Source organism: Esox lucius, chromosome 13 (genome assembly GCF_011004845.1).
Source record: "Esox lucius isolate fEsoLuc1 chromosome 13, fEsoLuc1.pri, whole genome shotgun sequence".
NCBI lineage: Eukaryota > Metazoa > Chordata > Actinopteri > Esociformes > Esocidae > Esox > Esox lucius.
This window is the reverse complement of record NC_047581.1, coordinates 37,003,493-37,030,752: the sequence shown is the minus strand read 5'-3', so window position 1 is coordinate 37,030,752 and position 27,260 is coordinate 37,003,493. Positions and strand designations below refer to the sequence as shown.

The window sequence follows — 27,260 nt, the reverse complement described above, 5'->3', positions numbered from 1 at the left end:
TGAACAGGTTGGAACGATGAGTCGAAAAGTTTGTTAATGCAATGAATCCAGACTATAGCCGGTACCTGGTTCCGCACGCATGAGCATTCAAGCCCAATCATCTCTCTATATCAGACAATTTCTTTACGTTTACAGTCAGAAAACAAGTCTAAAAGCAGGGGCCCAGATGTGCTGTCTCGGGTCTCCACGTCGGGACAGAGTTGTGACAATATTAAAGGGGGCACTTACTACACTCTGTGGCAGCGTTGACACACAACTGCTCAGCTACGTAGACCCCCGGCGGGTAGCAGAGAGGCTGGCAGTCGACTCCATCCTGGCCCCTACGGTAGAGATGTACCCGCAGAACCGGCGTGGCAGCCGGCACGGACCCGCAAGGCTCCGGTCGAGCCGTCCCATTCTGGTGCACTGGGACCGGAGGGGGAAATGGGGTCTCCATGTCCATTAAAATCAGCTCCCTAGATTGGCCAACACGTGAGGAATAAGGAGACAAGGAAAGGCTTTTAGTCCCATCGGAATAGGCAAGACGTGTTGGGGAAGCCTCTGGAAAGCACTGCAGCGCCGTACCACGGAGCATCTCGTGTGATCTACTCAGCGCGGAAACTGTGGAACAAATGTTTGGAGAACTACAACACATTGTCAGCGCAGGAGAACTGTCTGCAGTCAAAACTATTCCTCTCAATTGAAGATTAGTAGTGCAGTCTGAAAGAAATTGAGGGTGGAACCGGAAAAGCAATGCACACATGAGCTTTGTTTCATCTGCCCGGCAGGCAAGAGAGGAGTTTCATAACAAACAAACATACAACCTTAAAACAATGGTGCCTTAGAAAAGAGGAGCTCCTCAGGATGACTAGATGTTTGGGTCTACTGACTGCTGTAAATCCTCCTGCATCATTTGCGTAGTGACTAGTGAGATCATCTTTAATGGGAGGGGAGCTGCTACCAAAGTTCACGGTACACACACCCTCCTGACACTGCCTGTGGGCCCAACCAGCAGCAGCTCATGATAATACTGCCCTACTTAACAACCATTTTGACCAAAGCATGGGTTTTAAGCTGAGAAATAAACTTCTGACGCGAAATAGTAAATGACAGAAGCTGCCTCTGGGCAAAAGCTTGTAATATGATTAGAGTGAAGGGCACAGCCGAATAATAAAGATGAATAAAATTCTGGGCTTACTGGTATACAACACCATCCAGAGTATGTATTGATATCACTTCAGTGTGAGGTGGACCCAGCATTGATGAGGCTGAGAGTGGGTCTTGACTCTCCTTGCACGGACTGAAGCTTTTAATAGCAACTGGAGGATAATAAATAGCGTCTAATAACACTAACAATATTTACAAAACAACAAACTGGTCAAAGAGCAGAGTCAGAGAACCTAACCCAGGGCTGAAATAGGCTGATATACACTCACAAAAGCACATATATACAGTGCATTTGTAAAGTATTCAGACCCATCATGTTTTCACACAATTTATTACGTTACAGCCTTATTCTAAAATGGATTTAAAAAATTCTCATCCATCTACACAGCATACCCCATAATGCCCAAGCCCAAACTAGCCCAAAATTCGTGCAAATTAAAATTTTATTAAAATGGAAAAACAGAAATTGTTTATGCCCCTAGAAGCAGCAGGACAGAATACCATGAAGGTAAGCTATCAAACTGCAGGCAGCATGTTAGTGTTATTTAGCAGGCTATTTAGCGGTCCTAATGTCTCGTTGAGATCATCTATATCCTCAGTGCATATAGTAGGCCCGCACGAATAATCAAAATCTTATTGAAATCGCAATTCCGCAACCGCAGAAAGCTGCATTTTTGGCTTTTTATTTTAACGCTCAATCAAAATAATTTTACTGGTGTTTCATCTTCACTATAATCATATTGATTTTAGAATCCGTTTGCCTACTTAAAAGTCTGTCTGGCAACCCAACGGCATCTTACAATACATCTGCCCCTGCCTTTTGCTATTTTAAGACAATAAATGTACAGAATTTACAATTCCACTGTACAGCTATATGTCTCAAACTGGTCAATCAAACATTACAATAGTGTTCTGACCACGCCTCCCACTCCTATGTATTAAAAAGGAGTATTCTTAAAATATACCAAATTTCAAGATGGTTCTATGGCTAACAAAAGTAATTGCCACAACCCAATAAAGTAATAACACGGGCGGGTCGAGGAGACGATATTAGCTGCAGGCAGTTTGAACAGCAAATACTAACCAGTCAGAAACATTGAGGATGCGGCATGGAGTGAAAGCATAGTGAGGTGTAAGGCTTGCTGTTAGGGAGAGGATCAACTAAGAAAATGAACCCAGAATACAATGGGACAGAGACTTGGCATGATTTGTTTCTGAAAAATAATTACTGTTGTTTGGGAATATTTCGGGTCCCTAAGAGATGGCACAACGTAAAGTAGGCCTAATATGCAAAACTTGTAAGACGTATTTCAACACGAGACAGCGCCATAGGGACTTGCATTAAAAATGTGTGGCCAATAAGTCTCTTGACACACCCAAAAATACATTGCAAACCCAGACCAGTCCAGACAAACAGTCATTAATAATCAGTGTTGGCAGAACTGTTTTATGACAGGATTGCAGGATTTCCTATGTGCATATTAGTAAAGATGTAATTTAACTTTAAATATGCAGTCATACCAATATATGATGAATTGATCAACAGATCATTTTTTATGTAATTGTCTATAGTAAAATGTGGGGGGGGGGGGGGGGGGGGGCTATAGAATATGGCCTAACAAAATAATCCTTTATGCTTTAGAAAAACATTGCCTTCAGGCTATAAACATTCACAAAAGTGGATAATCCCTCTTAAAAAAGCAAGTGGGAGACATTAGCAAAGGAAGTGAAAAGTGCACTCACCAAGACTTAAAGAAATAACAGAGCCAATCACATTATTTGGCCAAAGACTTGCTCTAAACCACATAAAAACAACATGTTAATTTATGTTTATCAAATTGCAATGTCTACCAATTGATTGACAATAACAAAATAAATGTCCATATCATGCAGCCCTAGAATATAGCGGATTTCATTAAAACCTAAAGTATGTCTGTTATATGTAAGAATACACCTTTTAAAATGACAACAAATCAATAGGTTGTAAAGAACTTACTGTAAAATCACTGTGACCAGTGTCCATTTCGAAGTGCGAGAGAAAGACTGAAAAACTATTTTAAAAGGAAGGAAAATTCCAGCTGTGTTAAGGTTAATCAATGATTATCATATAATCAGTCTCTTCATTTTCTGAATACATCATGGGTAAAGTATTTAACCCCCCCTTAGACAGGGAAGATTGGCCTAAACTTGTTGATGCTTTTGTGAATGATATCAGGCACATTTGAGGTTAGGTCAATGCTTGCACTGTGCTCTTTGACTGGTTTATTGTGTAAATATTGTAAGTATTTTGGGTGCTGTTTATTAGCCTCAAGTTCGCTCATGAGGCAAGATGGTCAAGATCTGCAGTCATCCTCCTCATTACTGGGTCAAATTCGCGCTATCTTCATACAGACACTCGATCCTGTTACACACCAGTCTTCTCGGATGTAGATCCTCCCCAATTATATCATCTTGGACTACACTCCATAATCATATTACAAGTTTTTGTCCCATAGCAGCCTGTGACATTTACTTCTTCTGATTGGAGGTTTATTTTGATCTCTGAAGATAACACTTTATGGTAACGCCAAGACATGGAAGGACACAGTGTGACTTAACATGAACACAATGTCTCTCTTTAAAAGATAATTGTTTAATAGCCTGGTTATAGCTATCCTAAGGATGCAGATACACTACAATTGTTGCCATACCATCTGCATCACATCAGTGAGGTTCTACCTGTTACACCACAATCCATTCAAATTAAAATGCTTCTTCATACTTTCATTCACAAAAACAAATGAACGTGTGCAATAGCAATTGTAGTTTGAATCCTGAGCGCTGATCAGCTGAAAGTTGCACTATGACATTACATCCCTGTGTTGAGTCAAGTGTTTTAAATAGCTCTTGTGTGTTTTAAATATACATATTAAATACCCCCTAAATTGTTTAACTTTTACTGTAATCTTATTTTGTATATCATTATTTAAATTATTATATTAAAACTGGGTAAATGCATCAGGAGTGTCCAAAAGTAAAAAGAAAATGTCCCACAAACAAAAACTCAAGAAAACCAGTTATAAATACATAAAAAATACAATCATACTTGAACAAATGCTTAAATTGAAATGTAATGTCACAAACATTTTATCCAGACCTGAAGAGTGGACCACTAAAATGGTTTAAGCATTTTTGCATTTCAACGCCAACAACACATTTTTATCAATTAAGAAAAGTACAGTACAATATCGAGAACAAACCGTTAAAATCCTTGAGAAGTATCAGGCAATTTCTGCCCGTAGTATAGTTTTGGTTTCGAATGAGGTTATACTCGGTATTAAGCGAATGTTCTGTTAACACTTGGTGCAACCATAAATTAAATAATTGTAGACATAACTTATTTTCTTAATAGGTAATGTTACAAATACCTGTCAACGAGAACATTTTCTAGCCCTAACAATACCTCTACACAACAATACTGAAAACTCTCCTTGAAACGTCTGAAGGGTTGCCAACCATACAAATCAAACATGCTAAGTTAACTAATGTTATTAACTAGGTATATCAGATAGCTAACACTAGTTACCTAAATAGGTAGGTAGAAATAGATATCTAATTATTTGTAATCAACCTGTTGGCGTCAGATAGCTAATGACGTTGTTGTGTGTTGGCTAACTATACAAACTTGGGGCCTTGATTACGAGTAGCTAGCTAGTATAAGTTACTGTAATCACAAACTGACGACTTTTATGAATTATAATGTGTTGCTGTCATACAAAATGTAACAGAAACACATTTAGTATGGAAATTCAATTCCAATTTAACGTTAAGGAGACAACATTCAAGTAATGTTAGTTTCGCTAGCTCGGCTCTAGCGGTACAGAATACAATTAAAACATATAGCTTTTCTGAAACTCGAGTAAATTCAATCAATTTTACAGGCTACTTCAGAGAATACAAATAAGTTAAAGATCGTTTGCTTAAGAACTTACTCGATTGTTGACACCAGCCAGCTAGCTAGCTAGCTAGTAGTAGAGCTAGCTAGCAGGGCGGGCTTATCCAGCTTGATTGATAACTCCAGGTCCGCTCCAATTCTTGTGAATCAGAATAATTCTTGTAAACCAAATAATAGTCTAGATAAAGCATTCATTTATCGATGTCGGTCAAAATATAATATCTCGCCATTCTTCTCAGTCAGCAAAACAAAATGTCACACAGCTACGACCGTTCAACAAGCGAATTGGCTATCTAGCTAACTTAACGTAGATTGTATCTTCCTGGCTTGCTAGTCAAGCTAGCTAGCTGCTTCGCGGTTTCATGTAACAAGTTACACATTTAACTAGCAAACTAGCTAGTTGGCTAACTTCTTATTTCACTTACTACAGTGCCTTGGTCAATGACTTTAGCTTTAACTTTAACTATGTTAGTCGACAGAGCAGCATGGCGCTTGCTACGCCAGATATGTGGGTTCGTTTCGCCAAGGGGAACCAGTAAGAAAAAGTACTGAAAAAGATTCACCCAATTTAAACAAATAGCCCGCTTAACATGTTTAAATGTTTTAGGTGGCAGGCAGTTACACTATTAGTACTTTAGCTAGCAGCTACAGATCCAGGTGGGAGCTAGTTCTGTATGCACAGCCGGATCCCTCTGCTGAAATAACAACAAACTGAAATTAACGAGCCACTTCCACCCCAGTGTTGCCAGATATCGCAACAGAAACAAGCAACCGGTACTGTCAATAGACCGAGGTGAAATTTGTTTTATATTCGAGATTCAACAGACATTCATATTCGTTCCTCCGTTCAGGCTCCCTTTCACATTTAGTAGTGATGTGCATTTTGCGAACGATTCTTCGTTTTGAACGAATCTTTTTAGTGACTCGGGACTCACGAGTCCTTTTTTTCTAGTGACTCGTTCAATTGTATCGTATCGAACGTTTGACAGCGGATTACTACAACATGATCACTTGCTTCATACCAGGTCATCCAGCTCATTTCTCCGATCATTTTCTATGTGCATTCGCAGAGAAAAATAGACCAAGGCAGGAACATCATAAAGACGTTTATAACTGATAATTGAACGCAGGCTAGAATGATTAATATAGTTGATTACGGATGCCATGAAAAAAATATGAAAACAAGCACGGATGCCGCTGCCTTCGCCTAAGTAAAAAGACTCATGAACGACTGACTCGGTCAGTTTTATCGTTCAATTGAACCGTTGTTTCGTTCATTTGAACGACTGGCAACAGGGTTCTACCCAACCACGGAATACGCTACTAGTTTTACAATCTCAAAGAAAAATAGTTAAAGACAGTAGCATTATAAAGACATGTTTGTAACAGAAATTGGTCACATTGTAGGTCTAAAATAATTCATGTAGTAGATTTTTGATTAATGATAAACACAAATGAAATAGTATACTGAGCCTTTGCCTATAATTAAACAATTTTGCCAGGCAAGCCTCTTTTGCCACTGGACATTTTCATCGTTAATTGGCCATACGTGAATGACATTGATACAGTTAAACTGAATTGCGAATTGCCAAAGCTACTTTATTTCATGGCATAACAACGTACTTCTCATTCGTGAATTACATTTATATAATAACCATCAATAAATGCGACGATAACTAACCTTTTCATCAAGTGAAAAGACGAGAGAATCGTGGAATCTACCAGAAATATTAAATGTATTACTCAATAGATTCGAACGTAGGTCTTATATGACACTGTCTTTAACCACTACGCCACGGCATCAAGTTTCAGGATTTAACCTTTGCTTTGGTGATCAAGTCATTATGGATTTATTAATAATCAATCAATCAATAGAAAAAAATGTATGTCTGTATTTCTTCAATATTTTTTTTAATGATTGTCATATAGGAACTTCAAACCTGGTGTATATTATTCTAGAAATAGCTGGCCTACTTGTTCAAGCTATCTTTGGTGAAAAAGTCATTATGGATTTATTCATAATCAATAAATCAATGGAAAGCTATTTTTAGAATAATATACATTAGGTTTAAAGTTCATATGAAAATTATTGAAAAAGATATTGAAGATATACAGACATAAACATGCCTCCATTGATTTACTGATTAGTGATAAATCAATAAAGAACTTCTTTGACAATATGAAATGTGGTATAGTATTTAGCATATGGTTTGATGTTGATGAGAGTCCATAATAATACTATATTCATCTTCTGACATTTCGGCAATTACCTGGTTTACTCTTTTAACTCGGTCCCTAAATGTGGAAGGGAGCCTGACCGGAGGAACGAATGTGAATGTCTGTTGAATGTCTGTTCCGTTAAAATATTAAAATTCAGCGAACATATAAAAACAACTCTTAAAAGTGGAATTATATTTCAAACCAAAGTTTCTTTCACCAACGTACTACTTTTCTGCTATGTTTTCATGATGTTTGGGAACACGTTGATGGCGAATACAAAGCTAACGGAAATGTCTTTGTCGTTTGCAAACAAAGGTGAATTAACGCACCTCTAGACACTGAACTAATTTGGGGAGGGGAAACTGTCACTGCTAGTATTAGCCCATTATGTGCAGGAGGGAGCAGGACTAAACAGTATGTCGGGACGTTACAGTTTTTATTTAAACTCGTTCTTAGTATTAGTGTGCCTCGAGGTCAAAACAATACACAAGACAGACAAATATTCCCAAGGCCGAGTTCGTTTATAATAAGCGGACATGGAAACCCTGTTTTACACTATTTTGCATTTCTATAGAACGGGTTTGCTTTGTATTTTGAGCTACGTGAAATGACGACGTTAGTATGCTGATTTAACCGACCCGGAATTTTTTGCTGATGTACTGTGATGATTTTCTTTATATTATTTGTAGATACAGCACCCTGCGATTGCACAGTGACAATTGGGAGCTTTTAAAATGCCTCTACTGGTCAAACCAATAATTCCAGCATATAAACATTAACAGTGGACTGTGTGCGCTCTCACAGAGTAGGCCTATTACACATGCTTGTTTCCAGGCTCAAAACTGGAAAAAAAGCATTGACTCATGACATACACTTTTTCTTCATCACTTCTCAATTAGGTGGTATAACAGTACTTTTGAATGTTCAAACTAAAGCACCCTAGTCAGAGTTAAAAACTGGCTTTCCCAGTCTCCTGACCCTCCTGAACTACAGAAGGCCTCTTGAACACCATATCCAGGACCGACTCTGGGACACAATCAGGCATTCAGAGAGGTAATATTTTTTTCCAAATAGTCAAATAATCAATTAAATACTCAGTGACTGAATTGTGTGTGCGTTGAAACTACAAAATGATTCAATGTCTCAAGGAGAAAAGTGTGCCAACAGCAAGCCTTCCTCCACCTCGGTCACAGATAAAAATGACTGTATCACCTCGCATCTCAAAATGGGACTCCTTGTTAGATCCCTTGCTCCAAAGTTGCAGTAAATGAATTAATCTCTGATCATAAACTAGAAGTTACTGGCTTGTGTGAAACATGGCTAAAGCCTGATGAATTTACTGCCCTAAATGGGCCTCTCCTCCTGGTTATACTTGGGATCATATTCCCCATGCATCCCGAAAAGGAGGGGGTGTTGCTAATATTTATGACAGTAAATATAAATATACTCTTAAACACATCACTGGTTTTCATTCTTTTGAAGTTTACTCATGAAAGTTAACCAGGCTGATGAATCGTTTTACATAGCTATTATTTAAAGGCCCGGCCCATACACAATGTTTCTCAATGGGTTTCCAGAATTCTTGTCTAACCTTGTAGTCATGGCAGATAGTATTCAAATTTTTGGCGATTTCAATATTCATATGGAAAAGTCCAATGACCCTCTTCAAAAAGCCTTTGAAGCCATAATTGACTCAGTGAGTTTCATCCAACATGTCTCAGGTCCAACGCACTGCTACAGTCATACCTTAGATTTAGTCCTGTCACGAGAAAGATATTGTAGATCTAATAATTTCCCCCCCAAATCCTGGAATATCGGATCACTGTCTTATTATATTTCCGTTTAAAGAAGAAATCCACTTGCTCCGCAAACAATGAGTTTCAAAAGCTGTACTATAAATCCTCGGAATACAAATAGATTTCTTGATATTCTTAAAAGCTTGCTCATCAACGACAGAGTAAATAAATCTGCAAACGATCTAATCTAGGATCTAAACTCAGCACTGCAAAATACTTTAGATACGGTTGCACCACTAAAAACAAAAGCAATACGCAACAAGAAACTTGCTCCCTGGTACACAGACAATACTAGAGCACTCAAACAAGCCTCCAGAAAATTGGAGCGAAAGTGGCGTTCCACAAAGTTGGAAGAATTCAGACTAGCCTGGATTGACAGTACATTACAATACCAAAAATCACTCACATCTGCTCGATCAATTTATTTTTCCAACCTGATTGAGGTGAACAAAAAACTCCTTAAATAGTTACGGTCCTCAAAATCTCAGTTGTCCTGAGAATGTCCTGAACCTCCCTGAACAGGTGGGGACACTTGAATTCTTTGATCTTGTATCTTGACACATTGACAAAATTTGTAATGAGTTCTAAACCCACAAATTGTCAGCTAGACCCGTTTCCTACAAAATTACTTAAGGAGCTATTTCCTGTGCTAGGTCAGCCAATGTTGAACATAAATTGCTCCCTTTCCTCCGGATGTGTACCAAACTCACTAAAAATAGCGGAAATTAAGCCTCTTATAAAAAAATCGCATCTGGATCCGACATTAATAGGCCAATATCGAACCTCCCATTCCTCTAAAAAATCTTAGAAAAATGTGTTTCCCAACAACTGAATGCCTTCCTGAAGACAAATAACATTTATGAAATGCTCCAGTCCGGTTTCAGACCCCATCATAGTACTGAGACTGCAGTGAAGGTAACAAATTACCTTCTAATGGCCTCAGACAAAGGTTCCACATTGATCCTGTTGCATCTTGATCTTAGTGCTGCTTTTGACACTATTGATCACTCCCTTCTGTTGGAGGGACTGAAAACCCATATTGGGCTACGTGGACATGTTCTAGCCTGATTTAAATCTTATTTATCTGAAAGATATCATCTGACAAGTAAAACGTATGTTTTGGTGTTCCTCAAGGCTCGGTTCTGGGCCCATTATTGTTCTCACTATATATGCTGCCTCTGGGTGATGTAATCCGGAATCATAATGTCAATTTTCACTTTTATGCTGATGACACACAGTTGTATATTTCAATGAAGCATGGAGAAGCCCCAAAATTAGCTACTTTGGAAGCATGCGTTTCAGATATTAGGAAGTGGATGACAGAGAACTTCTTCCTTTTAAACTCAAGACAAACAGAAATGCTTGTTTTAGGACCCAAGAAACAAAGAGCATTGTTAGCAGATCTCACTGTGAACCTCGACGGCTGCATGGTCGTATCCCAAAAAACTGTAAAAAACCTTGGCGTTACCCTTGACCCTGACCTCTCCTTTGAAGAACATATAAAATATGTCTCAAGGGTTGCTTATTTTCATCTCCGAAACATTGCAAAAATCTGAAACTTTCTATCAAAAACTGATGCAGAAAAATGAATCCATGCTTTTGTTACTTCTAGACTAGATTACTGCAATGCTCTTCTTTCCGGTTACCCTGACAAATCAATAAATAAACTTCAGTTAGTGCTGCACATGGCTGCTAGAATCCTAACTAGAACAAAACATTTTAACACATTACTCCAGTATTAGCCTCTTTACACTGGCTGCCTGTTAAGGTTAGGCCTGATTTTTTGATTGTATTGTTAACCTATAAATCAATACATGGACTTGCTCCTACTTACCTCACTGAAATGATCCAGCCATACTACAAGTAACCTTAGATCCCAAGATGCAGGCCTTTTAATTGTACCTAGAGCTCCACTATTGTGGAATGATCTGCCAATTAAGGTAAGAAATGCAAACTCAGTGCAAACCTTCAATTTTCTACTAAAGACTTCTCTACAGCATGGTCTATGATTAAGGTGACGACAAAGGCTTGATACTGTCCACCCTTGCTGTCTTGCCCAGGTGGGCTCTCATTGCCACTGGGATGCCTTCCCTCCAATGCCATTTGGGGGCGGAGTCACTGGCTTGTTGTTGTCCCACTGTTGCGCACTTGTGCAATTGGGCTGTACTCTGCTGGAAATACTCGGCCCTCCCCAGGATAGGGCCACAGTGTAACTGGACTCCACTGTCTCAGCCCCAAGGTCTTACGCTGCTATATTATTGTGCTGGAATTCAACACTACTGTTGTTTGCTCCTTGGGGTCTAAGGCTGGGTGTTTTGTAAAAGCACTTTGTGACAACTGCTGATGTAAAAAGGGCTTTATAAATACTTTTGATTGATTGATATGCTGAACATCAAATTGCTCTGGTTAAGAGGACCAGTGGTCACAAGTCACAGGTAACCAGCAGGGATAGACAGACACTTAACAGAATTATTGCTTAATAAGGTACCAAAAGTGCAGCCTCAAAAATGACCACAGTATTGAATCAGCGTGTCAGCGTGACTGAGATATTGGGCTGCACACAGCTGGAATTTATTGAAGGGCTGCCATTTAGAAATCTCTAATATCCAAGGCCAACACACAAGATGCAAAACTTGTGTGGTGTAAGGAAGCACAGAACCAAAGCAACGGGAAAGAAGTAATATTGTCCAATGAGTCATCTTTCACACTATTTCCTACATCAGAAAAAGTTTAAATTGGGAAAAAGCCAAACGATACCTTTAGCCTTACAATGTCTTCGTTCAACGATTACGCATGGTGGAGGATCTGTAATGCTATGGGCAGCCATCTTGTGGGAGTCACTTGGGTCCATTGATTGCTTTGCATGTGATAATGGCCAAGGAATGAGAGAATTTAACAGGATTCATTGTTCTCTCTTTATGTTCTAATATTCTAGGATGAGAATCTCCACACCCACAATGCTAAACAAATTTACAAATGCTTTTATGAACAAGAGGATGACATCAAAGGCCTTCCATGGCCTCCCCAATCGCCAAATCTGAACATCATTAAACCTTAATGGTACATTCTGAAGCACATAGTGCCAACTAGATTTCCTTCTCACTAGTCTTCTTGAAGAATGGTGCAGTATCTCACTAGACAGAGTTCAGGACTTGTATGACAGCATTCCAAGGACAAACAAGTCCAATCCATGGAGGCCCCAGCTCACAACGTACAGGACTTGAAGGATCTGCTTTTAACGTCATGGTGCCAGATCCCACAGCACACCTTCAGAGGTCTAGTGGACAGGGTCAGGGCTGTTTTGGCAGCAAAACTGGGACCTACACAATATTAGGCAGGTGGTCATAATGTTATGGCTGATCAGTGTTTTATAGACACCTTCCACCCCATGGCCACAATCCTTCTAATGTTGCGTTCCTCAATGAGCTTGCATTGTGGATAAACTCTTGTGGAGAAAATGGCTTACCGCTTCAACCATCAAACATTCCACCTTTCAACTCCAATCCTCTTTTGAACTTACCCTTTCCCAGACAACCTCTACTCAAAAGGCAGGAAGTCTTGGCTGTCCTGTCCCTACCCCAATGGTGAAACCAGATTCCCTTGAGGCTAGTATAGGGAGATCTCTACCCATTTTCAGGAAAGTTTGAAATCCCTACCTCTTCAAGGACTACCTAGCCAAAAGTAACTCCAATGCCATCCTTTACATTGCCTCCATTAAATAACACTTGCCATGTTTTATGTTTTTCATTTGTATTGCTGTCTTTCACTGCAACAATTGACTATTGCCAATAACAAACTGTAGAATATACTTACAGCTAATGATTCAACTAAGGATTCATGTATTTCCACCTAGCCACCTGAAATATATGTACTAAATGCAATTTGCTCAGTATTAGGAGAGCATCTGATTAATGACTAACATGTAAAAGGTATACATTTTTAACACCAAAACTCCATATAAACATTTAGAAAAGGCCAAATGTACAAAGATTAGCAACTGAAAGCTATTCTGAAAACAATGTCTACAGGATGGAGGTCTACACAATACTTATCACTGGGACAATAATTTGAAAAACATAATTTTCTACATCTTTACAACTTCTTGTGTTATAGGGAGTATCCCTCGATCTCACTTGAGCATAGCACACCCTTTTCATCACCTAGTGTATTCTAAACACTTTCCATCTGTTTTCACATGCCTTTTTCGTTCTAAGGCAGACTTCCAGTAGAATTTGACCAATACACAAGTCCTTCTTTGGGGCGAGGGGGTGGGGCCACACCAGACAAAGTTCATACTCAGGAAAAAGGAAGTTATTGTTATAAATATATATTATAGTTTGTTGTTTTCTGTGCTCAATGTCTACACAGTAGAACTTTGTTTACATAAAACATGAGACCCTTAAACAGATATTTGAAAAAAATAAAGGGGAACACAAACATTGTCATATTAGGAAGCAAGAACTGCTTCAATCTACCTCAACTTTGCAGGCAAGCCTGTGTAGTTTGTCTGATAAAGAGTAATGAAGTCCAAATACTTTTGTCACCCTAAAATCCAGAGATACAGAGGCCTCCAAAATAATTTGTCTTTGTTGGTTCTGTATTTCAAAAGTTTGCTTTTGTAATTAAACCATTACTATGAGGTAAAAGTCTAGATTCTCAGCTTTTATTTGAGGGTATTTGTTTATTTAGGAATGTCAACACTCTTTATAAATAGTCTCCCTATTTAAGGACACCAATGGGCAACATGCTTGCAGTGTTAACAGACTATAGTCCTGGAGATTCAAACTGGTAATTTTGAAATTGCAATTATGGCAATCTGTCGTTGCAATAACTCAACAGAAAGGGCAACATCAACATGATCTGTTAGACCAACAGGCAATGGAGGTATGCTGCAAACAAGATTCAAACCCGTCCACAACTCTGAAATGTTGGACAAAGCCCACAAAAACCCGGAGGAGTCCAAATTTTTTTGCAATAAATTGAGGGAGAGGGGATTTCAGAGCTCTGTGAAAATAAAAAAACACTTCCAACAACTGTACATGAAAGTATATGATGAATATCATAAAGGAATATAATAATGACTAAAACACTGCAGGTCACATTGTCCAGCAAAACATTTCCTAACCAAAGCCCAGGTATGCATCTGACAGACGAAACACATGGCTCAGGGTATATAAAGGGAACGTCCTTCTATCTTGGTCCAGTATAGCAGGAGATCTTCGAGCTTTCAGTCAGATCCTTAAAAGTGGAACAGATTGGATTATATAAAAAAAAAAACTGCACATTGAAACTCCCATGCAATAGAAATGTTAGTGTCCTTTATTTTTTATATATACTCACTTAACATCTTCAATCAGAGCAGGGATCTGTATTATGGTAAAATTAAAAGAGAAAATTGAGAAAATACAATCTGGGCAACTCTCGTGAACATGTATTCAATACAAAAGTACCAGTCCGTGTAAACCACTACTATCATCTGGCAAAAAGTGAGTGCTGTGTTTCATCAGTAATATATACCTATGGAAGAAGGAATCAGAATGGACTCAGCAGAGAAGCCCAGAAGCAGAGAATAGTTTCTAAATCTCTCCAGGATTTCTTCTCTCAGTGTTGGAAAGCGACCTTAAGAAAAATGATGAACACAAATACACAGATACACACACACACACACACACACACACACACACACACACACACACACACACACACACACACACACACACACACACACACACACACACACACACACACACACACACACACACACACACACACACACCTAATGGATTATTAGGAACACCATACGAACTGTGTTTGACCCCCTTTCGCCTTCAGAACTGCCTTAATTCTACGTGGCATTGATTCAACAAGGTGCTGAAAGCATTCTTTAGAAATGTTGGCCCATATTGATAGGATAGCATCTTGCAGTTGATGGAGATTTGTGGGATGAAGCTCCCATTCCACCACATCCCAAATATGCTCAATTGGGTTGAGATCTGGTGACTGTGGAGGCCATTTCAGTACAGTGAACTCATTGACATGTTCAAGAAACCAATTTGAAATGATTCGAGCTTTGTGACATGGTGCATTATCCTGCTGGAAGTAGCCATCAGAGGATGGGTACATGGTGGTCATAAAGGGATGGACATGGTCAGAAACAATGCTCAGGTAGGCCGTGGCATTTAAACGATGCCCAATTGGCACTAAGGGGCCTAAAGAATTAAGGCAGTTCTGAAGGCGAAAGGGGGTCAAACACAGTATTAGTATGGTGTTCCTAATAATCCTTTAGGTGAGTGTATATGTACAATACTTTTACATAAATTGGCATACATTTCTAAAAACACATTTATTTAGTAATTTTTTGTAATTGTGTGTAGATTAATGACAAGCTATTTTTAGGAATCAATTATACATGAAGTCCAAAACACACCAAAATGTAGAGGAAGTGAAGGGGCGTAAAAGCTTTCCAAAGGCGCTGTATGTAATGCCCAGAAGTACTGTAGAAGTAAAGCGATCCACACAAAAGAGAAGACTGTAAACTAACTTTACCGTAAAGAGACACCTGGGAGAAGTTTTTCATGATCTCCTTGTATTTCACCACCAGGCTATATTCGGTGTAATTGCTCTCCACCACTGTCACATCCTTCCATATCTGATGGCCTGTTAATTCGGTGATTAGTTAACATGTTAGTATTCATTATTCAAAATGTTGTATTTTTACAGGCTCAGAATACCAAAGAGACAAAACGAAACAGCGCAGCAACCAAAATAGAGTAAACAATGGATCAGCAACCATCATATTGTGAAACACTGATTATGAGAGGGACTTACCCTGTATAATGAAGGCATGACTGGACTTCCCTCTCACTGAAGTCACAACATTGGCCTTCAAATATCTACTGTACATTAAATCTAACCAGTCTGCAGCAGAAACTATAACTTACGGTCACTAAAGTAGGTGAACTGGCCTGGGAGATCAGTCTTCTTGTAGTGGTACACACCACACATGCAACCCTTTTTCCTAAAAGCAAAATATTGAGAAAATGGTTGTTGGGTAATGTATTCTGCACACCTACAAGACAGGAAAACGCATCAATAAGTGTGAACATTTGATGTGAACTGCTACCAGTTTTCAAGCAAATATAAAATAAAGCACCCAAAATTAAGCACTAAATCACTAAGCAGGCATTTCCATTCAAAGTGATTTTCAAGTCACTATAACCTTTGTATCGTACTTGTTGATTTGTGTAACGTTCCCATGAATGCATCAGCTTTTATTAGGAGTTTACCCTGTTCCCCGTACGGTGAGGTTGGCATTGCCGTCCGTATCAGAGGTTATATTTCCTTTGGAGACCTGCAAATACTTTTTCAACGGCACAAATTCTGGTGAGTCATAGGCCAGGCCAACACGATACCATGGTCCCGAAAACTGAGAAAATCATTGGAAGAATGTGAGAATAGAGCCATTAAAGAATTCATGTATACAATAACAATCTAGCTAAAATAGTAATAAGATGATTTAATAGTGTATACAGTCAAAGTAATAAGGAGAATTCAAAAACTTCAAGCGCAAGAAATGATTATAATAAAATTATTAGTTTCAAGAATAATTCATGATTATAATGATTCAAAACAAACAAAAAAAACCAATCTTATGCAATGTAATTATCTGTCAACTACAACCCAGTTGAAATTCCACTTCTGTTCTTTGACCTCATTACTGTTTGTTTTTCCACTCCATAACGTTTTGGTTTGTTCAGACAGATATTCACATTGGATAATTAAATTAGATATTGGAGGATTAACGGTCGTAAACAGGCATTTCACAATGGGTAAAGAATAAATGGTGAATGTTTTCGGGAAAAACTGCTCACCACAGCGCACTGACAAATGTCAAAAGATTGTTCCTCACCCTTTGTAGATCAAAATCCTTTTGTGGTCGGACAATAGCATTGAAACACTGAGTCCACAGCATCACACTCAAGATGGTCACAACTAAAAACATGATAACGAGAGAAATAACAGACCCGGTTGGGTGGCTGTGCAAGTAGAACAAAATAGATGTAAATGAGGTCTCCTGAGTATTGATTAGACAAGCAGTGAAATTCTGATCATTTGTTTACTGATCAGAAATTTAACCAATCAGATTAGCGCTGACAAAATTCTGATGTGAAAACATCCGATTTGGTTCACCAAAAGAAAAAGAAAAAAAGGACTGAGCAACTGAAAATACAGCCCTGAATGTGGACTCTTAAAAGCATGAAATGTACCCTTTCTGTACACTTCAGAGACGTAGGTAATGCTAAAAAACTGTCAGGGCAGAAGTCCACAAGAACCCCCTGAACAAATACCAGAACATATTACATTGCAAAACAAAATATGAACATCACTAGTTCGATATGAACAACTCTTTATTACATAAAATAATTTTTCTTTTGGCACTGACAATAAATAGTATACCATCTGACATATTAAAGTGTGCATTAATAACTTAATAATTATACACAAGTATATTTTTTTCCATCTGTCTTACTCTGTAAATAAAAACATTTCTGAAAATGGAAAACGTAAACCTTTATCAGGACATTATTGCACACTTACAAATGTATAGATTTCATACTTGAGGTATTAAAAAAGCTTTCATTATAAACCATACCAGAATTATTGTTTCTCTGGATTCCTTGATGATGTTTAAAAGCTTAATCCATTTAGCAGTTGTAGATGTTCCTCCCAGCATTGCTTTTTAAAAGCTTCACCTGTATTCGCAGTGCAACAATAACCCATATTACAGTACCCCCACAGTAAAAAAAAATGAACAATTAATCATTCCAAAAAAAAAGAAAAGCTGAGATTAGTTCATGTCACCTTGTATTCACAAGCTGTTATTCTAGTATTGTAAAAATAAAATAACATGTGTGATGTGTGAATAGAATTATACCAGTGAATTTGGCTTTTGAATAAGTACCATTAGAGATTAATAGAGATTCAGCCTTAATTCAGGATTGGCCAAAGGCTCAGATGGCAGGACCCAATATTAAATCAGACAGTAGAGCAAAACAGTCAGCTGCAACCACTTATACTTTTTCAAGTCTGAGAACTATCAGAACTACTCAGAGGACTATCCACAAGATATCACGAGACACCACAAAAAGTAGTGCTGTCCTTGTTGATGCTACATTTGGTGTTGGTGTCAACTTTGTCTATTGTAGCTCAATTGTTCTGTAGTCCCTTTGAAACGTGCCTGTATCTGCTCCAGAGTTTGGCCTTTGGTCTCGGGGACAAAGAAGATGGTAAACACTACGTTGAGTGCACAACACCCTGAGAAGAACCAGAAGGTCCCTGCACTGCTTAGGAGGTCCTGAAATACATTTAAAGTGGTTGTTACTATCAGATCCCAAAACATCCCTACAGTTACCACTAATCCTGCATAGCTCAAACACTCCAGTAAAGTCGTACATAAAAAATTATACTTAAACTAAACCTATTATCAAACTATATAAAATATTATTCAACTTAAACTTTAGGGCTAGGTTACGGCTAAGTCAGTGAATAAGATATATGCCACATACTTAACAAAAAGGATGACATATTTATAAAACAATTACAATGACATATTACACACTTCCAATGTAGGCTACCGCCAGAAGGTAGGCCACCGCCCGGAAGGTAGGCCACCGCCCGGAAGGTAGGCCACCGCCCGGAAGGTAGGCCACCGCCCGGAAGGTAGGCCACCGCCCGGAAGGTAGGCCACCGCCCGGAAGGTAGGCCACCGCCCGGAAGGTAGGCTACCGTCTGCTAGAAAGCTATAGGCTATACATGATACAACAAGATATCCAGGTTTGCTCTGCTTGCACAACATCCCTTCAGACACACATCTGCCACACAGGATGCAACAGGTCAGCACCAACTCACCATCAGGTCCTGGAATGTCTTGGTAATCAGGAAGGCAGTGCCCCAATTGGTGAGGACACATACAGAGCTGGCAAACCCCTTTACTCGTGAGGGAAAGATCTCTGACATCACCAGCCAGGGGATAGGACCCCAACCAAGAGCAAAACCTGATGGACCACATTATGACACGAGAACATATTTTAAACAAAAGCACTAATGTCTGACCTTTAAATATCAATGTGTATATGGTAATAATATGTTTATAGTTAAAAACCCATATAGTTGACCTCACTATACTCCCACTGAAACTTTACTTGTGGCTTCTACAATGAAGCCACTTTAATGCAAAGTGTGTTTATCCAGCCAGGATAATTCCCCAGGCAGCAAGAGTCACTGTTTTCTAGACTAAAGACTCCCAGTAAGGCAACTGACGGGTAGAGCTCACCTGTGATGAAGATGCCCATGCTGGCTAGTGCCAGCCAGGACAGATCAGCTGCAGGGTCATGGGCAAAGTACTCTTCTATGCCAAGCCCTGATGAGTTGCCATGGGTTTCAGTGGACAACTTAAAATAGACGCCAAAGGCAGCAGTGCTTAGGCACATGGAAATTCCTTGATAAAGGGAGGGAGGGAGAATTTACATTGTTTTCTTCAGCATCAGAAATAATTTCCAGGGAGGTATCTTGAACCCCATTTCCAAAGAGGTTGTAGTGAAATAGAAAGAACGCAGTTATGCACAAATCACTCAAAGCCTATAAACCTTATATTATATATAGAAAATAGTACATCTCATCTCATTCTCATCTCATCTCAGAAAATAGTACAAAGACAACATATTAAATGTTTATGTTTCTTGAAACATTAATGGCAACTTTGAATTTGATGAAAGCAACATCTTTAAAAATAAACAGGGACAGGTGCAGCAAGACTGGAAAGGTTGTCATGCGAAAAAGAAACCTGGTGGAACAACACACAACTGATCAGGTTAATTGGCAACATGACAGTAACATGATTGAGTATAAAAAAAGCATCCCAGAGAGGATGAGTCGTTTAGAAGTAAATATAGAGAGGGGTTCACCACTTCCTGAGAGACTGCATGGGTAAATAGTGCAACAATTTTAAGAACAATGTTTCTCAACATAAAACTGCAAAGGGTTTGGGAATCTCATCATTTACGGTACAAATAATAATTAAAAGATTCAGAGAATCCAGAGAAATCTCTGTACACAAGGGACAAAGCTGAAAACCAATATTGGATGGCTGCGATCTTCTGGCCCTCAGGCGGCGCTGCATTAAGACAGACATGATTCCGTAGTGGACATCACTGAATGGGCTCAGGAACACTTCCGAAAAGGATTGTCTGTAAACACACTGTTGCTCCATCCACAAAACCAAGTTAAAACTCTACTATGCAAGAAGAAACCAGATATAAACAAGATCCAGAACCACTGCCGCCTTCTCTGGCCCAAGCTCATTTAAGATGGACTGAGGTGAAGTGGAAAACTGTCCTGTGGTCTGATGAATCAAAATTTTAAAATCTTTTTGGGAATCATGGGTGCACACCAAGCTAAAGAGGAGAGGGACAATTCAGCTTGTTATCAGCGCAAAGTTCAAAAGCCAGCATCCGTGATGGTACATTAGTGCAGAGGTGCATTAGTGCACATGGCATGGGTTACTTGCACATCTGTGAAGGCACCACTAATGCTGAACAATATATGCAGGTTTTGGAGCAATATAATGTCTTTTTCAGGGAAGGCCTTGCCTATTTCAACAAGACAATGCCAAACCACGTTCTGCACGTATTAAAACAGCATGGCTCCATAGTAAAGGTGTCTGGATGCTAAACTGGCCTGCCTGCAGTCCTGACCTGTCCCCCATTGAAAACATTTGGCGCATTATGAAATGAAAAATACAACAAAGTAGACCATGAACTGTTGAGGAGCTGAAATCCTATATCAAGCAAGAATGGGGAAAACATTTCACTTTCTAAACTACAGCGTTGATCTCAGTTCCAAAACGCATAAAAAGTGTTTTTAAAAAAAGAGATGCATCACAGTGGTGAACATGGCTCTGTCACAAATTTAAAATGCTCATGTATTTTTCCAAAATAGTTTGAACAAATGATATGTTGCCTTTGTACTATTTTCAATTAAATACAGGGATGAATGATTTGCACATCATTGCATTGTTTTTATTTGCATTTTTAAACAACATCCCAACTTTTCTGTAAATGGGGTTGTGGTTTAAGTGACAATCTTATATCAAGTTAATAAAAAGGCATCTTATTTCTAGCCCAAACATGTTTGAACTGGAATTGCCCCAAGGTAATGGCACCTGAGAGGATGAGGAGAAACTTCCTCCCGGCATGATCCATGACCAATGCTGCAACTGCCGTGAATACTACTTGGGTTCCCGCTACTACCACAGTAGCAACGTCGCTGTTCTGAAAAACAAATCAGTGATGTTGATCATATTATGGTTTAATGTGGTTTATTAATTTGGATTCACGTAAGCTTTTGGTGAAGCAGTAGTTACTCTTCCTATGGTCAAAAATATTAAACACTAATATACTGATGACACACACAACAAAAGTTGGCTTTTTGGGGGGAGGAGGATGTTCATTTCTGTTTGTGTAGTTTACGATAAGAGTTCCGGGCAATCACAGCCCTGTACAACACTGTGTTGGCGTCATTTGATTGTGTACATTACAGCAATATTTGTCAAATACTAAAAAGAGAAGCAGAAAGGCTTGGCAGGATATGCTTGGGAGGCCAAGTCTTCAAATTCTATTCCCCTGAGCTTGTCAAAAGCTGTAAGGCCATAAGCGTGAACCTGACTGGAAAAACGTTGGATACATAACTATACATAACTAAATACATGTTGAACACAACAGGGCAATTCTTACCTTGAAGTGGGCATTTTCAAAGATACTCTGAGCATAAAACATGATGGCGTTGATCCCAGTAAGCTGCTGGAAGAGCATCAACATTATACCCACTCCAAGGGGCTTGTACACCCCAGGGTCCTTAAGATCAGCCATCCCCAAACAGCCTCGCTGGATACAAGACAAATTACACAGTCACACCACCACACACACACACACACACACCTTCTGCTGCCCATTAACATGCGTCAGATGTGTTAGCAGTCATTGTTGTTGATTAAGTGCACAGCATTGAGGACAACCGTTGTTGCTCGGCATCCATACAGTAAGGAGAGACTGCCCTGAAAATCCCCACCCTATACTGAACAAAAAAAAGAAGAAAAGCTCTCCGGGTTGACTTGTTATTATGCCCGCACGACAATTCTACTGTTCATTTAGTAGGGGTCATTTTTGCTAGACTGTTGCCACCCATCTAAACAAAAACAAAAAAATAGTGCAGGTCACATACTAAATTACATGTATGAATGTATGTGTATATACACACATTCCTTGTGTCTAAACACTTTCATGCACCCTTAACTGAATTTAGAAAAGGCCAGTAAGTAAGCCTTACGCCATTACCTTTTGTTAATCTGATTCAATTTGAAATCATATGGATCTGTTATTGCCTGGGGAATGTGGGGATAATGATTAATTACTGTCAGCTTTAATCAATCAGCAACCCAAATCCAAACAAACAGTTTAATGACGTATATTTTTGGGGGACAATGATGTATGATATCAAATTGAACAAAAGGTCATGTCAGGGTCTAAAACAGATCCTGGATATATTAGAGGGTGGAGTGTCATTATACTCAAAGAATCACAATCTGTTGGCGCATATTTGGGTCATGGGTGCACGGAAACGTAATGTTTGTTCTCCGGAGAAGAAAAAAAAAATTGGCTTCTTTTTTTAAATCATAGACAAACAATCACCCAATTGTTTAGTTTAAACACCCTTAAAAGAGTTACATGTATATTTTAGCATTTTTAAATCCATTGTTGCTGGTCAACAAAAAGTGGCCAGAATTGTTTATGGAGACCCAATCCCCTCACACATTCCCCGGTTGCTAAAATTCAATACAGCTAACTCAATTTCTGATTCAAGTGAGACAAAAGTTTAATACAGCAAACCTAAACAAGGTAAGAGCAAATTGGGGCTATAGCCTTTTAAACTGTAAGAATACACAATGCTCACAGTGTCTTCAGAAGCCTCTTCGATGCGGTCACACTCCCACTCTACCGGCGCGTCTGGGCCCCTCAGAAAGCGGAGTGCCTCCACGGCTTCCCTCCGTTTGCCCTGAGACAGCAGGAACCTGGGGGTCTCGGGCATGAAGCACATAATCACCAACATCAGGGTTGGAGGGATCGAGCAGAAGATTGCCAGCCAGCGCCAGTCTAGGAAAAGCCCTAAGAAGCGGACACACAAACACAAGGGAATTTCAGGGGACAGTGCGATGAACCCAATACAGTGAAAATTTACCAAAAAGAACATTCCGGATTCCACGGACTGTCGTGTTGTGGTAAATGTAATGTCGTTTTATGAATAAAAATTATCGGCGAAAGGCCAAATGCTGAGGAAACTACGGTCTACTGATGAGACACGCACGTTGTTAATTAGATTAGGCGTAGCGGTGCCATTTGAGGCCGGCACAAATGAGAGGTCTCCGTTAACAGGGTGGAATCTTGATCTTGCCAGGCAATGGCGATCACATGAGTAGAGCCATATATCTTGGTTGTTTTGTGTTTTTGTCTGATTGTCTCCATTCATAGAAAAAAGGTCAAAATAGTCTGTTGGCTTGTGTAGGCAGGTCTACATCAATAGAATGGCACACAAAAACAAACGTAGGCAGGTCTACATTATTTTTTGCCACTCACCCCCATTTTAATAATTTCATCCTATTCTGATCAGTTTTAAAAGGAAAGTGCTTATTTGTTAACTTTGACACACCTATAATTTCTTTTTCATCAAAATCTATCATGCCACTTCCAGCTAAAGTGTCCACCATTCTGGTTATGAAAACCACAAATCTTTCGGCCTATTCCCTTACATGTACCACTGTGTTAGGCTGGTTAAAATGGAGCCCTTGTTTTGAAGCATGTAAGCGGAGGGTGAGACTGTGTCACCCTGACAGGGTGTTCTCAAGCGTCTCTTAGTTTTAATGTATGACATTTTATTTTCAAAAAATTAAATAGGCTAGCTGTTTAAGTAAAAAAAAAAAAAAAAATGCCTTGACAGTTCTACACACATCCGTGGTGAATGAACATTGACCTCTATCCAAACTAAGACTACAGTTGAAACCTCGGTCATAAAATTGTACAACATCCATAATCCCTCAGTGACATGATCAACAGCATGTAGAATAATGTCAGCTGACAAGGGACAGGGCCAAAATGTAATAAAGACTTTCTCACGAGATTCAAACCCATGAAGTCATAACATCCAAATGCAGTTTGTAACAAACTGCCAAATTGCGTGGTGTACCTGCTATATATGCTCCCATGATTCCTGTGACCACCATCAGCTGAACACAAGAGCCCACAGTTCCGCGGACACGCTCGTGGGCCATCTCAGAGAGGTATAGCTACCAAACGGGAAAAAAGCGGAGTTGGGAAAATTATTTAGGAAGAATATTCAGCTTTGCTGAAAAGCATAACACCATTGAGGTTTAAAGTAAAATGAGAAAATATACTGATTAGAATGCAGGCAATTACAAACTACAATGCATCTTGGTCAAAATTGACCTTATCTGACCTTAAGAAGATAACTTCGAAGTAGACATTCCATAGTACTTACTGGCACCACAAGTGATGTAATCCCACTTGCCAGTCCTGTGAGTACCCTACCCAGATACAGCATCCACACATTCTGAGCGGCAATTATGACGGTAAAACCAAAGATATAAGGTATGGCGCAGAACATGAGACTCAGCTTTCTTCCAATTTTGTCCACCATCCAACCGCCAAGGAGACCCCCTATTGCAGCTCCTATGGTCACTATAGACTGCAAAACAAACAAATAATCAATAACAACAGGGCTAATGTCCACTTCCACTCAGGAATGATTAGGATCACAAGTTTCTCTCAACGGCACAATCTGACCTAGAAAAACCTGTCCTTGTAATGGCATTCCAAGGATCCATATCCTGGTGGGGTTATGAGAGTATGGAAAAATCTGGTCCCAATTACAAAGACATTATCTTACCCCAAACCAAGAAGCCTCTTCATCGTCTAGTTGTAACCTTGAGTCAGTGATCACGCTTAGTTCAGGGATGGTAGGGGAGCTGTAGCCCAACACAAAACCAAAGCTCAAAGGACCGAGGACAGCTGCAAAAGATGCCAGGAAAAGCTTTCCATTCTTCACCTTGCTGTTGAAAGACAGAACATGTGGGTTGGGTAACGAATTAGCATGTCTTGTAAAAACATGACACAAGTCTTTACAAACTTGACCATGTTGTTAGTAAACAACAACTTCATGCTAAGTATCTAGCCATCCAACTGACCAACACACAGAAATATAAGTCTGCAGACAACTCTCTAATTAAAAAGTACATCAACAACACACTCTTACTCAAGATATTCGTCCTGCTCCGACCTCACTGCTGTCTCATCTTCTCCATCCTCTGCATCGAGCAATCGTCTTGTCTCCTCATTTTGGATGGCCATCGTGTTCTGTCCAGTTGTTCGCTGTCACTTCAAAAACAATGACCATGAATGCTGAGCATGCAGTTCTAGCAAGTAAGCCTGTGGCGAAAATCTTGTTGAAGGAAAAACACCGCGCGCGAGACTAAACTCTTAATTTAACAAGAACTGTTTAGAGATATAACGAAAGCCATTTTGTTTTAATATTTTTAAAGTACTATCTCCGTTTCAACTGGCCTACCTATCACCGCATTGTCAAACATGGTCATTATGTTTTCATAGAATCAGCTGACGACAAGCACAAAATAAATTGATATTTCCGGTTGCGTTTTTCAAAATAGAAGTTGCTGCTGTTCCCTACGCGTTCCATTTAGTTCTTTTCAGTTCAGTAAACCTCGCTTAAATCTTCCCTGCTACGGGCCGCAGACAGACCTTATTGTGGCCGGTAGAATAGAAGGGACAGGGGATATTTGCATGGCAAGCCGATTTAACATTTATTGCCTGGCACTACTTTTGAATGTGAACCCCATGAAAAGCAGCTGTTGCAATTAAAATAGATCCTGATATACTATATGATATACTATATTCCTTCCCCTTGCAGTGCTAAGCCCATTCATTCAGTGGTTCCCAACCAGGGTTGGGAAGACTCACGAGTCCATAGGCTTTCTGGTCAAATTAACATGAGCGGGTTTTTCAGGGGTAGTACAGACAGACAGAGCAAAATTAAGGTGGTAGTACAGTTTTTTCAGGGAGTGGGACTGGTCAAACCCTAGGTATGAAAACAAATGCACTGGGTCAAATGGAAATTATATTTCCACTTCACCCACCCATTGTATTAAAAAAAGTTATAACCCCCTCCCCATCTAGATATTTGAACCACAGTAAAAATGATAAAGTAGACCTACCTCAGGAAACTACATCAATGTGCGACTGTTACCAGAACAGCTTCCTCCAAGCAGCTTGCCTACATCGAGTGAGACCCATCCTCTACTTCAACACAGATTCCTACCTTGACAATGTTCTAACCTTTATGGATTACAAGTATTTACTTTGCAACTTTTGGACCTGTTTCAAAATAAATCCACATCTCTCCCACCTGACTTGAGATGCATAAATAAAAAATGGAAACCTTTTGTATAGAACTGAAAGTAGAAAGAGAAACAAAATCTCTACATGGTGCAGCTGGTCGCATAAAAAGTCTAAACAGGCAATATTGGCTATTAATATCCCACGTACGCTGTTAGGCCACATACTACATCTTACATCTTACAAATAACCTAGCCTACCCAAGTACAAAATATTTTTTTGCAATGACCTGACAAATTATCTAAGATCTGGCAATAAAATATTCTGTCAGATTATAAAGGATAATTCTAACTGCGCTTGTTAGTTTGTGTTGACAGATGTATTTTATACATTTTTGACCAAAATAATGAGTAATTAACTTAAACCGTGCATACTCCCAAACGTCTGGAGGGTTTGAAAAAACACAAAGCCTAGTATATACCATGAAGGAGAATGTCATATGGATGCGCTACTTTTTCTATAATACCAAATTGTTTTTGGTGGCTATACTGAAATCTCCGGGTGCTAAAATGTACCGTACCGTTCAGTTCAAGAACACAGCGAACTTTTACGTTCAAACAAATTGAACAGATCTAAACCGTCAGACTGGTCTCAAGGGAATACGTCATGAATTTTACGTACATAAGG

At 39.3% G+C, this 27,260-nt stretch overlaps 3 protein-coding genes across 7 annotated transcripts in view; all 3 read right to left on the bottom strand.

Annotated features, from left to right (window-relative positions):
* Nucleotides 1–11,024, bottom strand: part of jak2b (Janus kinase 2b) — a 30,631-nt gene extending 19,607 nt beyond the window's left edge. For 2 of the 5 annotated variants that reach the window (XM_013136967.4, XM_010877177.5), the window contains exon 1: nt 229–2,697. In XM_013136967.4, the coding sequence (XP_012992421.1) occupies nt 229–742 (514 nt within the window). In that variant the 5' untranslated portion in view covers nt 743–2,697. Of the gene's footprint in view, nt 1–228; nt 2,698–5,117; nt 5,994–6,102; nt 6,127–10,930 lie in introns of those variants that run through there. The other 3 variants (XM_020052789.3, XM_010877178.5, XM_010877179.5) reach the window with 3 other exon arrangements.
* A 2,394-nt stretch (nt 11,025–13,418) lies between these two features.
* Nucleotides 13,419–17,389, bottom strand: lcn15 (lipocalin 15). The gene is made up of 7 exons (XM_034296714.1): nt 17,006–17,389; nt 16,383–16,522; nt 16,038–16,114; nt 15,643–15,753; nt 14,614–14,715; nt 14,437–14,462; nt 13,419–14,334 (listed from the first exon to the last, which is right to left on the bottom strand). The coding sequence occupies exons 1-6, from the start codon at nt 17,096–17,098 to the stop codon at nt 14,446–14,448; spliced, it is 540 nt and encodes a 179-aa protein (XP_034152605.1). The 5' UTR covers nt 17,099–17,389; the 3' UTR covers nt 13,419–14,334; nt 14,437–14,445.
* A 102-nt stretch (nt 17,390–17,491) lies between these two features.
* On the bottom strand, nt 17,492–25,857 carry slc2a8 (solute carrier family 2 member 8). Its single transcript, XM_034296713.1, has 10 exons — nt 25,477–25,857; nt 25,111–25,273; nt 24,703–24,909; nt 24,391–24,490; nt 23,104–23,315; nt 21,888–22,037; nt 21,317–21,425; nt 19,430–19,594; nt 19,006–19,151; nt 17,492–18,451 (listed from the first exon to the last, which is right to left on the bottom strand). The coding sequence occupies exons 1-10, from the start codon at nt 25,569–25,571 to the stop codon at nt 18,284–18,286; spliced, it is 1,515 nt and encodes a 504-aa protein (XP_034152604.1). The 5' UTR covers nt 25,572–25,857; the 3' UTR covers nt 17,492–18,283.
* Nucleotides 25,858–27,260: the final 1,403 nt, after the last annotated feature.